The sequence below is a fragment of the Lactuca serriola genome, chromosome 5 (assembly GCF_051521515.1).
Source record: "Lactuca serriola cultivar US96UC23 chromosome 5, Lser_US96UC23_V15, whole genome shotgun sequence".
Lineage (NCBI taxonomy): Eukaryota > Viridiplantae > Streptophyta > Magnoliopsida > Asterales > Asteraceae > Lactuca > Lactuca serriola.
Genome location: NC_136412.1, coordinates 137,755,502 through 137,771,070, shown reverse-complemented (window position 1 = coordinate 137,771,070; position 15,569 = coordinate 137,755,502). Strand labels below are relative to the sequence as shown.

Here is a 15,569-nt window from a genome sequence, read left to right as displayed (position 1 = left end):
CTAGGGGTCATATTTATACTGTAGGCTGCTAGGGTTTCAGTCTAAACCCTAATGGACAGCTTAGTCACCAGGCAGCCCAATAAACCTTCTAGAATAAGGCCTTGGACGAAAATATGATGGATACCCATCACAATTTCGTTCCCCCTTTAGTCCATTAGGTTTCCTTAGCCCAAAACTTAACTATCATACATTTGACAGTTTATACCCCTTTATTTAATTAATCTCTTTTAGTCACCAAATCAAATCCTAATTAATTTATGACCAATACTAATTAAATAAATATGATTTCTCCTTTAATATATTATTCTTATAATATATTAATAAACCATAATATTCTTTCTCTCTCTCCTTAAATTACCTTGTCAAATTACTTTGGTGAAGGAAACCCAAAAGGACCATGCATGACCGGGTCATGTACATACCAAATATAGTTACGGGCTTAGACACTAATCCAACATTCTCCCACTTGGATAAATCTAGTAACTATATCTCATATATGACTTCAGGATCCGATTAGAAATCGTAGCTCTTACACGTTACTGTCAACTATGATCTGTAACTCGTCCTTTAGATAAGGGATCGTATAATCCTCTGTTCTAGATATCATGCTGACAATACATATTGTCCAACACTTTTTTCTCGATCTCCGATTTGTTCGACATAGGATTTAGTTGAACACATCAACTTCATTCTGACCGGGCCCGACACATAAGTCAAACCAAATCATCAAGTGGCCAAGATATCGCCTTTATTCTCACAGAATAAAAGGAACAGATTAACTTCGACTCATATACATCTATTACTTACCAATTAAATGATGCACAACGTGTTTTATAACATCAAGTTACTAATGCGTTTACACATCATCAATGCATAACCAATCAGCAAACAACAACCATATCTCTAAGTTTTAAGACTATATGATTTTATCGCTTTGCAATCACTTCAGCTAAAACACCACGAAGTGATACCAGCAAACGCGGGTTTATTCCAATGCTCAAATCATATTCATAAGCACTCATGAACTTTGCAGCAAACCCTTGCTATGCCCAAAACCCTTTAGACAATCTACAAACAATTCATGACAGTCTTCATTCACACCTACTTCCAAAATATGAACGATTGTGGACTGTTCGAATAATTTTATTATTCAGGAAGTCAAAACATGCAAAATTGAAACAATAGATAAATAACCAACACAAGATAGTAGCATTACTCATAAATAACACAACTTTGTTTATTCATCAAAATGTCAAGTACAAAATATATATTACACGTTTCTTATCTATCTAACCTAAACTTATATCATCCTTCAGCCCAATGCTCCAAGCGTGCTGCAAGTGTTTGACCCTACTCGGTCCCTTCGTAAGGGGATCTACTGGGTTTTCTTCTGACGATACCCTCTTCACAATGAGGAGTCCCTCTTCTACCCGATGTCTGATAAAGTGGTATTTTCTTTCGATATGTCGAGATCTACCATGATCTCTTGGTTCCTTGGTTAAGGCAACCGCTCCTTCATTATCACAGAAAATTTCCATCGGATCCTTTATGGATGGCATAAATCCAAGGTCTCCAATGAAGTTCTTCAACCATATGGCCTCCTTTGACGCTTCACTTGTTGCAATGTACTCTGATTCGCACGCTGAATCAACTACGGTCTCCTGGTTGGAACTTTTCCAAGTCACTGCTCCTCCATGTAGGGTAAAGACCCAGCCCGACTGCGATCAGTAACTATCCCGATCCGTCTGAAAACTAGCGTCACTATACCCTCGTACCCTTAAGTCATCACTCCCACCGAGGACTAGAAACCATTCCTTGGTCCTTCGTAGGTACTTAAGAATATTCTTAACTGCAATCCAATGAGCTCTACCAGAATTCCCTTGATATATGTTGACCATGCTCAAAGCGAAGGCCATATTAGGGTGAGTACAGGTCATAGTATACATGATAGAGCCTACTACGGAAGCATAAGGTACTCGGCTCATATCAGCTATCCCTGCCTCTGTACTCGGGCTTTGAGTCTTACTCAGCTTGGTATTGCTTTGGATTGAGAACTCCCCTTTCTTGGAATTTTCCATACTAAAATGCTTTAGTACCTTATCCAAGTATGTATCCTGACTGAGTCCTATCAGTCTCTTTTCCCTGTTTCTTACTATCCTTATTCCCAGAATATAAGCAGCCTCTCCGAGGTCCTTCATAGCGAAACATTTCCCAAGCCAGGACTTGACTTCCTGCAAGGTTGGGACATCGTTTCTTATGATTAGTATGTCATCAACATACAGTACGAGGAAGATCTCTATACTCCCACTGGCTTTGACATATACACAAGATTCATCTTCGCTTCGCAGAAAGCCAAACTCTTTAACTTTCTCGTCAAAACAAAGATCTCATCTGCGAGACGCTTGTTTCAATCCATAAATGGATTTCTCAAGCTTGCACACTCTATTTGGATGCTTCGCATCGATAAAACCCTCTGGTTGATTCATGTACACATCCTCAGCCAACTTCCTATTAAGGAAAGAGGTTTTCATGTCTATCTGTCATATTTCATAATCATAAAACGCAGCTATTGCAAGCATTACCCTAATAGACTTTATCTTTGCAACTGGTGAGAATGTCTCATCATAGTCAACTCCGGGAGTTTGAGTAAAGCCCTTTGTAACCAATCGTGCTTTATAAGTGTGCACTTTCCCGTCCATGTCCGTCTTCTTCTTGAAGATCCACTTGCACCCGATTGTCTTACGACCATGTACATTATCAACCAAATTAGAAACTTGGTTGTCATACATGGACTGAATCTCGCTGTCCATCGCCTCTTTCCATTTAGCAGACTCTGGGCCTGCCATGGCTTCCTTGTAGCTGCTAGGTTCGTCCAAATTCATTATTGTTTCATCACTAATAAACGTATCCCCTTCAGTAGTAATATGAAAACCATAAAACTAGGGTTGAACACTAACCCTACTAGAACGTCTAAGAGGTAAGGACTCGTCAACGGGCTCAACAAGAGTTTCCTCCTCGGGTTGAGTGCCGGTGTTAGAGGTTCCTTCATCGCCTTGCTCTTGAATCTCTTCAAGATCAATTTGCCTCCCACTGTCCTCTTGGCTTATCAATTCCCTTTCTCGGAAAACTCCTCTTTTAGCAACGCAGACAACATTGTCACTCGGTCTATAGAAAAGATAGCCAAAAGACTTCTGTGGTAGCCAATGAAATAACACGTCTCACTACGAGGTTCAAGCTTGTCGTGAGTCTCTTGTCTTACGAAAGCCTCGCAACCCCAAACCTTAATATATGCCAACGAGGGAGCTTTCCCTGTCCACATCTCGTGAGGAGTCTTGGCAACCTTCTTGGTGGGAACTAAGTTAAGGATATGGGCGGCAGTCTCTAAGGCACACCCCCCAGAAAGCTATTGGTAATGAAATCCGACTCATCATAGAACGAACCATGTCCAACAAGGTCCGATTACGTCTCTCAGCCACACCATTCAATTGTGGCGTTCTTGGAGGCGTCAATTGCGAAACAATTCCACATTCTTTTAGATAGTCGTGAAACTCAAGACTTAGGTACTCTCCTCCTCGGTCTGACCGAAGCATCTTGATTTTCCTGCCGAGTTGATCCTCCACTTCATTCTTAAACTCTTTGAACTTTTCAAAGGTTTCTGACTTTTGCTTGATTAAGTAGATATATCCATATCTGCTATAATCATCCGTAAAAGTCACGTAGAAGCGGAAAGCCTCCCTTGTGGTGGATCTAAAGGGCCCACACACATCGGTGTGTACGAGATCCAATAGACCCTCACCCCTTTCACAAGTGTCAGTAAAGGGTGACTTGGTCATCTTCCCAAGTAAACAAGATTCACACGTGTCATTGTCCCTAAGGTCGAATGACTCCAGCACTCCATCCTTTTGGAGTTGGGCTATGCGTTTCTTGTTGACATGGCCAAGGCGACAATGCCACAAGCATGCTTTTTCTAGGCTAGTAGACGAATCAATATTCAATACATCATTTCCTAAATTATCAACAACCATCACAGATTCATAAATCCCATTACAAGGTAATGCATTGAAATAAAAGACATCATTCAAATAAACATTAATAGAACCATTACTATTATCAAAAGAATATCTGAAACCTTGTCTAAACAATCCATGAAATGAAATAATGTTTCTTGCCATATCTGGCGAATAACAGAAATTATCTAAATCTAATGCTAACCCATTACTCAGCCTTAAAGAATAAACTCTGACTCTGGTCACAGGCGACGATCTTCTGTTTCCCGTAATCAAGTTTATCTTCCCATGTTCCATCTCCCTACTTCTTTTTAGGCACTGCAAATCAGAACAAATGTGGTAACCACACCCCGTATCAAGAACCCATGAAGTAGCAAATGATGAGTTATTAGATTTAATAGAATACATACCTGCGAAGGTAGGCTTAATCTTCTCATCCTTTTATGTCTTGCAGATACTGAGGGCAGTTTCGTTTCCAGTGACCCTTCTTGTGGCAGTAAAAGCACTCTGCTTCTTTGGGGTCGGAAGAGGGTTTAACCGAATCAGCTTTGGTTATGCTAGAAGAGGAGCCATCTTGGATCTTACCCTTATGGTGGCTCTTACATGGAGCCTTTCTCTTCTTTCCCTTTCCTTGGCCAATTGCCAACACGAGAGCAGCAATGGTAGGGGATGGTGCAACAGATTTGTCTTTGAGGTTGCTCTCAACAGTCCTCAATAGTCCTTGGAGCTTGCTCAAGGAGACCTCCTCCTTATTCATGTGGTAGGTCATTCTGAACTGGTTGTAGCATGAAGGCAAGGAGTGGAGGATTATGTCGATAGCCAAATCCTCATCAAACATAACATTAAGTTTGAGAAGACGATCAACATACCTCTGCATTTACTGTAAATGAGAGGTTAGGGATTCTCCACTCCCCCATTTTAGTGGTGATCATGTTAGTAATGATCTCATAGCGCTCTTGCCTCGCGCTTTGGTGGTACCCATCCAGCAAATCCTGATGCAATTCATACGGATACATGTCCTCATAGGACTTTTGGAGTTCGAGGTTCATGGTGGCCAGCATGATGCAATGAACTTTCGTAGCATCACGCTCGTGAGCCTCAAAGGCGGCCAACTCTTCAGGAGTAGCAACATCTGGGATGATCTTCTCAAGCTTTTCATCAAGGACATATTATTTATCCTCGTAGCGTGTGATCATGCGAATGTACCTCATCCACTCGTTGAAGTTTGAACCATCAAATGTCACCTTTTGACATAGGTTCATCAACGAGAATGACCCAGAAGCGTTGTTGTTGTTGTTTGCAGACATCTGAAAAACAAAGGAACAAAGTTTGATTAGAAATGAGTCCCTAATTAAACAACCAAATGAGAAATAAGGGCTAGGACCCAACAACATTATTTACAACTTAGAAAGGGATGTTGTACTCTAAAAGTAAACAATTTGAAAGTAAGTGAATGACGATTCACTAATTCTCACCATGAAAAACGAAAAAAAGATTTAAGTTTTAAATGTGTTTGAAAACTCCTAGATCTTTGAGATTCATTGAACTTTTCAATGGCATGTTTAGATCTCGATATGCACTTCAAATTTGCGACTAGGATGCCGAGGATCGCAAACAAGTTGTGAATAACCATGCGAATCAACATGGTGCCCTCAATGTCACTATCACCTAATCAATGTGTTGGTTAGCCACGCATGCTCCATTGATCTATGACAAACATCGAGCCACCCTTTGCCACCAATGTCAATCCCAAATTAGTGTGTCGGTTAACCACGCACGCTCCACTAATGTTTGACAAGGGTACAAAGTGTAATTCCATGGGATATCATCATTTTCACATTTTTGCCCTAAAGTAACTAAGATTGGGAATTTGTAAAAAAAACATGTTAGTTACTTTGCAATATTCATTATACTTATAATGAGGTATTAATTAAGTGCCCTATCCTATCCGTTCTGCTAACGACCATCCACTAATCAAGCAAGCGGTGGGTGTGAGTGTACACCCATTAAGCGTCATTTTATAGGCAGCAACCTTATACCCACTTTATAGATCGGCTTCGTGAATGAGGCCTACTAGCGATAAGAGTAGCTTTAATCTTATATATATATATATATATATATATATATATATATATATATATATATATATATATATATATAAATCTTGTAATAATATAATATTATAGAGTTGAATTTTAAACTTGTAAAACTCTAAGGGTTTGAAATTTAAATTACTCAACATTAAACTTTTAATCATAAAATATAAAAAACTTGAGGACAAGTTTTGGACTTTTCAAAACAAAAGGGATCAAATAATAAATAATTTAAATTAAACAATTAATTTCATAATTATTTATATTTGACTTAATCCAATTTTAGTTACAAGATAGTTACCAAATAAAATAAATATTCCATATTTATCATATAAATAAATTATTATTCAAAAGATTTGAAAGTATCTATTGTTTTGGCAAGGATAATCATGCAAATAATATAAAATTCGGATTTTATCTTTCAAAACCGATTTAGGCATTAATCCCATGTCAAAACAACAACAAAATCCCGAAAATCTCTCTGTCTGACGTCTAAACTCGTCGAGTCCACTTTGGAACTCGTTGACTTCATCCAACTCATCGAGTTTATCAAACAGTTAGCACAAAATTCGATTTTTAGCAAGCAAACAGTTAAAGCATCACATACAACTGAAACCAATCATGGCTCTAATACCACTGATGGGTTTTATGCATAAGAACAATCCTATGTGCTCATACAAATCCTAATGCTTGGATCTAGGTTTCTTTATTGTACATGCTTTGAATCCAAGACTTGCAACCCTAGATCTATCATATAAAATTCGAAATAAACATCATAAGAACAGATCTAAGTGTTTACCTTTTCCAAATAGCTTGAAATCCTTGTAGTCTTCTTGATCTTGAGCTTAGATTCACAATTGTAACTCCTCTAATGGTTCACAAACCCCACAAGCAAGAAGGCAATATGAGAGAGGGTGAGAGATGCTAAAATCGGCCCTAGGGTTCTCTTGGAATCAAGTGTAGCCGATTTTCATAGCCTAGGGGTCATATTTATACTGTAGGCTGATAGGGTTTCAGTCTAAACCCTAATGGACAACTTAGTCATCAAGCAGCCCAAGGAACCTTCTGGAATAAGGCCTTGGACGAAAATATGATGGATCCCCATCATAATTTCGTTCCCCCTTTAGTCCATTAGGTTTCCCTAGCCCAAAACTTAACTATCATACATTTGATAGTTTATACCCCTTTATTTAATTAATCTCTTTTATTCACCAAATCAAATCCTAATTAATTTATGACCAATACTAATTAAATAAATATGATCTCTTCTTTAATATATTATTCTTATAATATATTAATAAACCATAATATTCTCTCTCTCTCTCTCTCTCCTTAAATTATCTTGTCAAATTGCTTTGGTGAAGGCAACCCAAAAGGACCATGCATGACCGGGTCAAGTACATACCAAATATAGTTACGGGCTTAGACATTAATCCAACAAAAATATTATCCAAGTTACATTTAGATGCACGACTGTTGCATTCTTTAAAGTGGGGGAAACATTGTCTCAACCAGATACACTGGAAAGGGATTTTCATACACATATACCTACCAATCTCATGTGTAAACCAATTAGCACGCTTCTCAACAGAGGAATATGTGATCTCTGTGTTGAATTCCAAATTCATGGGATTTCCCTTGTTTGTCTGTATCAACTTTCTTAGATTGATGTTTTTTTTATAAACCCCTGCTTTTTTTAGGAAGCTCAGTTGATAAAATACAATAAAAAAAATACTATTCATGATACTTATAATAAATTAATAAAAATAGCTAACAAATATATCATAATAAGACTTACCATCATGTTTGTGTTGTCCACGACCAAAGCCTATTAGAGGTGGTAGATCCCCGACTCTATCACCTCCATATCCTAGGCCAATAACATTGTCCATCATGGTAAAAAACATCACCCAAGTCAACCTCATATGTAGCCTATAAAATTACAAGATGCACAATATAGAAATACAATATAAATAAAAGTTAGTTACCCTACAAAATTTTAAGATGTATAATATAGACAAACAACATGAATAAAAGTACAGTGCTATAATTGAAAAAAAATTATGTATTTGTATGTAATTTGGAAAGTGCAACACTATAATATAATGAAAGAAAATGAAAAAAAAGTTTGAAAAGTACAAATTATTTTTTCATTTTTTCTATTACAACATTGTACTTTTCAAATTGCATACAAATATACAAAAAAATTCATTTTTCCATTATATCATTGTACAACCCTTTTTTTTCATTTTTCTTCCATTATAGTATTGTACAAAAAAAATCATGTTTAAACATGCTTCCTGCACATATATATGCATCATACATATAAAAATGCACATAATACGTACACAAAATCAATAAATTCTACATTAAAAAATAAAAAATAAAACATTTTTGTGGTGGCTCAATTTCCGACGAAAAATGGGGGCGTTGGGGATCTACAAATCCGAAATACACTCCAAGAAATTGAAATTCCTTCAACCAACATGTAAATTAAGTGGGGGAGAGAATAAACTGAATAGAAAACGAGAAAAAGAAAAACGAAAAAACCTACACTTTATGTCGTTAGTGATGGGTTTTGAATGCCACTAACGTTGCCGGTGATGGGGTGGATCGCCAATAATGGGGTAGGTCGTCGGTGTGTTCAACGCTGGTGGAAGCCTTGGACGATTCGAGGTCACCGGGTTGCAACAATTTTTCCCGAAAATGAAAAGGAGATGCACATTGAATTGGAACAAAACGGAGGGGGTAGAATCTGCGACGAGTATTAGCGGAATAGCGGCGACGTCAACCAATTGTGGCAATAAAAGGGTAAATAGCGGCAACACCAACAGAGGCAATCTTTGGCGGTTATGTTTTTGCATATTAGCGGCAACAACGTCGCCGATAAAGGCGTCGCCGCTAAATGTATTAGACGAAATGGATTTCCTGGCGTTGGATTAGGACTAAATTGACGCCTATCAATTCACCTTAAACACGGATCGATGACGTGTGATCATTAGCGGCGATGCACACCTTTAGCGGCGACAAAAAACGCAAAACTTGTTTGTCGCCGCTAAAAGTGTGTGTTGCCGCTAATGCTCACATTTCTTGTAGTGATTAGGTTTCTTGGTTTCAATAAAAATTTTATCATGTTAAATTTTTTTCTTGCAAATACAAAACTCATTAGTTATAGTTAAATAATAAGAGTGAGATTAAAACTGAATATCATTATCTAGTTAAATATTATATATCAAACGGCTCTTTAGCCAAGATGTTGTCCTCCTCCTTAAAATTGAGGGTTCATGTCCCAGAATGAATATATGTGTAATAAGGTTGTGGAGTGGTTCAGTATATTTGTTGTTTCATCTGAAAGTAAAACTTCATGCATATGCTAACGACACGTTGAACATGGAATGTAACGTTACTATGCCATTACCCAGTCCATTTCTTTCCTTAATCGTCCATTTCCTATAAACACTTACCGTTTTTAAATTGTATTTTTATCGAGACACTTTGAAGCCAAAGTCTGGACTCGGCACGGACCCCAATCCACCATTTCTTTTTCCGACTTGGAAGGATAAACTTACCTTTTATGTTGGCAAACATAACTCAAGGTTACTTTTTCATTTAGGTATCGTGTTGGATTCTGGAGAAGGTGTGACCCACGCAGTCCCAGTTTACGAAGGTTTCCCACTTCCTCACGCCATCAAACGTCTTGATCTTGCGGGTCGTGATCTCACAGATTTCCTAATGAAAATCCTAAACGATAGAGGTTACTCATTCTCCACTACCGCTGAACGGGAAATTATCCATGACATGAAAGAAAAGCTTGCTTATGTGGCTCTTGACTACGAGAAAGAACTCGAAACTGAAAAAAGTAGCTCTTCAGCTGCAAAGCTCTATGAGTTGCCGGACGGGCAGATGATCACTATTGGGGAAGAGAGATTTCGTTGCCCAGAGGTTCTCTTCCAGCCATCTCTGATTGGAATGGAAGCTGATGGTATTCACGAGATTATATACGCCTCGGTCATGAAGTGTAATTTTAATATCAGGAGAGATCTTTATCAAAATATAGTGCTTAGTGGTGGGTCAACTATGTTCCCGAAGATTGCTGACCGAATAAGCGAGGAAATTACCGCCCTTGTCCCCAGTACCATGAGGATCAAGGTGATTGCACCGACCGATCGGAAACATAGTGTCTGGATTGGAGGATCAATTATGGCATCTCTTAGCACCTTCCAAAAGGTAAAACTAAAACCTTGTTTCTTCTTTTTCCCATAATGCCAATATTGACTTGCATGTTTCACTGGTAATATATTGTTACTATTACGACACTCCTATTTAAGTACAAAAAATGAAAAAATGTAAAGTATGTTGCCATTATAGCTGCATATTGCTATTATCAGTAAAATAAAATGAAAGTATATTTCATTATGTGTTCACAAAATCTAACTACATTACTGGAAATAACAACATAGTTCACTTTCATTAATAATGGAGAAATTTTCTTCTTTCTTTTACCTACAGCCTCCTAACTTTCTTAAAAAAACTCCCTTGTCACATCAGTACTCTTAATCACCTTCTAATTGTTATGTTTTTTTTTATTAATTTTTTTTTAAAATTGATTTATAATTATTATTTTCCTTTTATTTTTATTAACGTAATTATCTAGATTATTCATATATAATTTGTCTTATTATTAAAAGAATTTATTTTTTGAAATATTTTTCCATATAAATCATATACTTTTCTAGGTTTTTTCACTCTTTTTTTTATTTTTTAATAAATTTTACAACTATTTTTTAGTTGGAGTTTTGTTTGTTTTTTTATATTATGTTCCTATTTTTTTTATTAAAATAATAAATTTTAGTAAGTAAATCAGTTAATTTTTTATATTTTCTGTTTAACGTTTCGCTTTAATAAACAGATTAAGATAAAAATACGGATACTATCCATCATCCAATACAATCAATTAATATTGTTTTCTTGTGTTTTGCTTCCTTACATACTTCACTTATACGTTCATATTCGTTCGTTTATTCGACTTTTAAGGGGTTTAACTTAAAAGTTATTTGTAAAATGAATTATCTTAAATATCTTCTCTAATAAATGAAGATAATTTTGCCACATCTCAATTTTTAAATAATTTTGACACTTGTCATTTTGTAATATTTTTTTAATAAATAATATGCACATGTCAATTTATGGTTTTTTTTTCAATTTTTAAAATTAAAAAACACATAATACTTATATTTATATATGTAAAGTATCAACTGTAATAAATATTATAGTAAATTGCAATTAATATGTTTCTTCATTTCTTATTTCAAAATTTATTTTAAAAAATATTTATTGTTTACATTTTAGTGTATATATATATATATATATATATATATATATATATATATATATATATATATATATTAATCAACCCGTGTAATTCACGAGTTTTACACTCTACACATTAACTTTTAAACTTTCTCAAATATACATTGTTATTTACCAAACAACTAACTAGCAAAATTTGATACTATATCAACATAAATGAAAAAAAAGACAAAACTACAAAAATGATCCTTATACTTTACCAAAAGTCACAAAGTCAGTCTTGCTAATTTTTTTGATGTAAATAATCTTTGTGGTTTGCAAAACTTGCAAAGTTGGCCCTTTTTACTAACACGGTTAGGGACTGAATTTGTAAGGGTATTTTCGTCTTTTCAAGTAAAAAATGACTGGTATTTTCGTCTTTTTAAATAAAGAATGATTGAATTCGTGATATTTGATAAACCACAGGGACGATTTTTGAAATTTCTTTGAAAAAGATAATTAAATTGCCTAGGGAGGGATCGAACTCATCACCACCACCTTCTATTTTTCCCAACAATTTAACCACTTGCACTAAAGGCTCACTTAGTTTTACCTTCTAAAATGCATTTATATAATAATAAATCGATAAAACATAACCAATAAATAAATTAAAAAAACATTTTTTTACATAATTTTTTTAAATAAAATAAAACGTGTTTTCCGTATTATAAAAAGATAAGTAAATTACAAAAAACATTTTAAATAAAACATAACTTATTTTTTTTTTTCTAAAACTCATATATACAACTTAAAAACACTTATAAAACCTATTCATTTATATGTTTTATTTAAAATACGTATTTCAACTTAACCGTTAGTTCTAAATCGTATAGTTAAAAAGACGATTAAAAGAAATTAAGATATATAATTTTACAATAATAATAACTAACACTACTTGTGACATAAAAAAAATATTAATTGTTTAAATACATACAACAAAATTGTTGTTAAGTTTTCTTTAACCGAAAAACGGTTTTTAGAAAACCGATTTGGCCAAAAAAAAAAAAAACAAATTCGGCCAATTTTGGCTTTCATTACAACATAATAACATTTTATACGAAAACATATTTTTCAAAGACATAAAAAAACATGTTATGTAAAATAAATACATAAAATAAATATGTAAAAAAGTATTTTATTAAAAAAAACATTTAATATAAATAAATACATAAAAATAAATACTTTTTCTAAACGTATTTTTTTTATAATACACTAAAATACATTTTGTTTTATTAAATAAAAGTATGTAAAAAAATGTTTTTTTTTAATTTATTTATTGTTTATGTTTTATCGATTTATTATTATATAAATGAGTTTTAGAAGATAAAAATTAAGTCAGTCTTTAACTCAAGTGGTTAAATCGTTGGGCAAAATATAAGGGTTGAGGTCTGGAGTTCGACCCCTCGCCTTAGCAATTTAATTGTCTTTTTCAGAAAAAATTTCAAAAATGGTCCCTGTGGTTATCAACTATCAGAAATTTAGTCCCCTTATACTTGCAAAGACGAAAATACACTTATAGATTCAGTCTTTGTAAAACAGTGTTATTAAAAAGGGCTAACTTTGCAAGTTTTGCAAACCACAATGACCATTTGCATCAAAAAATATTAAAAATGACTGACTTTGTGACCTTTGGCAAACCACAAGGAACATTTTTGTAATTTTTTCTAAAAAAATAATATAAAATTTAAAATATAATATAGTTAGAATTAGTTAAAAACAAGTAATACTACATTTAAAACGAAGAGAAAACGACCAAAAAAGTAATTAAAACAAGGACAAATAGAAATAAACACTTAAATGTATAAATAGAATCCATAAACTGTTAAAAATTATATTTTGTTGGGTTTTGAATTATACATAGGAATATAGGATAATTAATTTGAAACGCGTATAGGCTAATCCGAAATAGGTTTCAAATTACGTACTTAAAATTCGTAACGGTTATACAGTTTAAGCTTATTCCGATTTAACCGAAATCCGATAGCCATAAAACGAATTTGTATATTTACATATATAAACTTTTGACAAAGAAAGGCTAAAAGTGTTCTCAAATAAACCCATTTTTTATTGAATCTACAAATTAAAAAAGATAAGGGACCATTATCGTAACTTTAATTTCCGAAAAAATAAATAAAGAAAAAATAATTTAAATGAATGTAAAAATGTTATTCATAAATTATATAAATATTAAGAAAAAGTAATAGAAAATTAATAATAGAATTTATTTAATTTTAATCGATATCCCTAAATGATTTGACTACTTAACTAGGTTTAGTCTTTCACGATAAATTAAGTAGTTAAAACCCCAAAATAGTTTCTTTAGCACCAACACTTTGAGGAGCGGAAGTCCCTACGTTAGACGCTAGGCCACGCTAGACTTGCTGCACACCACCCCTTGGCTTGCGCCAAGGGGGTCGCTAGGAAACACTCGTCATGCACCTAACCATGCATCTAACGAGAAGAATTAACCTGTTGATTTTGGTGTTTAAACTTTAGGATTATTTTTCATATCTAGTCCTGCAACTTTTGGAGTAATTTGTCAATATAAACATTTAACACAGAAAAATGTTGTACATGCAATCTTCAAACTTGTTTTTTTTAAGTATAAATAAAAAATAAAATATAAAATTTTATGTATTAAGTCATGTCTTAGTATTTTAAGTTTTAATACAATGTAACTTTTTTATTTAATATTAAATATTTTTGTTTTATAAAAATATAATTTATCTAAGTTTTAGAAAAATTAATCTAACATGCTAAAATTTAATTGTTTGTGGTTTTAAAAAATAAAATTTATTTAATATTATTTGTATGTGTTTAAAAAAATGTAATTTAATTAAATTTTAAAAAAATAAAAAATAAAATGTTAGGAGTATTACCACTCCCTATCAAATGCTAAGAGAGAAAAATGACGTGACGTTCAAAAAAATGATGTGGCAAGATGTTAAGTATGTTACCACTCCTCTTAGCCTTAGCTCTATGTCTACTATTTTTCTTATTGATAACAACAATGCTACTTTACTCTTTTGGCAATAATAACATCATAATTACATTTTGTTAACAATATGAGTAATAACTTTAGTTATGTTTTATTATTTGGTTAAGAAACGTAACCACGTAGTTAGCAAACAATAAGTACACTACTTTCTATATGTAACGAAATTTAAGTATGTCATTGTCATAGTTACATATTGTTATTATTGGTAAAAGTATGCGAGTACATATGCATAAAGAAATAAAAGTTAATAGTATTGTTATGGAGAAAACGTAATGTACATTGTCCATATTGGCAAAAAAAATATATAGTTTTGCTATTTTTCATAATGTATGACTAATTTTTCTATTTGACTATTTTTTTCACGTGACAGGAATGGATCTCCAAGGAAGAATATGATGAGTGTGGTACATCTATCGTCGATAAGAAATGCTTATAAACACTTGTCTTGATGCTTTTGAGATAAAGTTTGTTTTTGTTTCGTGTGAATTATGTGTTTTTCATTTTATGTTTCATGTGATTTAAGAAAGGCTGACATGGACAAAAAAGTGTTAATCTAAGGCGGTATTTTATAAAACATAGGCACAAGTTTGTATCTACATATTTTATGGGGCTCAAAAAAATTTAAAAGATAATTCAAAAATATTACGTGACATTAATTTTCGTTTTAACGTACAAAAATATTAAAATAAAAGCATTCTATTAAATCCTCTTTAGAAAATGTATATTTTTTTTCCACTTGTTATACTCTTATTCAATTTGTCAAATGTTATTTTGTAGTTATTTTGAATTATTTTTTTCCACATGTCATTTTATTAGTTTTTCTACTTTATTAAATTTCATATAATATTTTAATACTAGGCGAATGTCCGCGCGTTGCGCAGTGGGATAATTATGTAGTTTAATATGGTTATATATGGTTTAATGTATTGTGAATAAGTCATACATAAAACTTGTATGCGATTAAATAGCATGTATATTTTTTGATTTACAGATTTGTTATCATAATAAATAATGAAATTTTTTTACTATTAGTTTAAAATTTTAAATATAATTTTTATGTACACATTAGTATCTAATGTAATTAGTTGATAATTGATTAGATATAGATTCTCATTTGTGGTC

The 15,569-nt window shown here is 33.2% G+C and overlaps 1 protein-coding gene across 1 annotated transcript in view; it reads left to right on the top strand.

Annotated features, from left to right (window-relative positions):
- LOC145053017 (actin-7-like) overlaps nucleotides 1-15,090 on the top strand; it is a 28,126-nt gene extending 13,036 nt beyond the window's left edge. The window contains exons 4-5 of the mRNA XM_079000973.1: nucleotides 9,714-10,327; nucleotides 14,818-15,090. Coding sequence (XP_078857099.1) covers nucleotides 9,714-10,327; nucleotides 14,818-14,883 — 680 coding nt within the window. The 3' untranslated portion in view covers nucleotides 14,884-15,090. The remainder of the gene's footprint in view (nucleotides 1-9,713; nucleotides 10,328-14,817) is intronic.
- The last annotated feature ends 479 nt before the right edge of the window (nucleotides 15,091-15,569 follow it).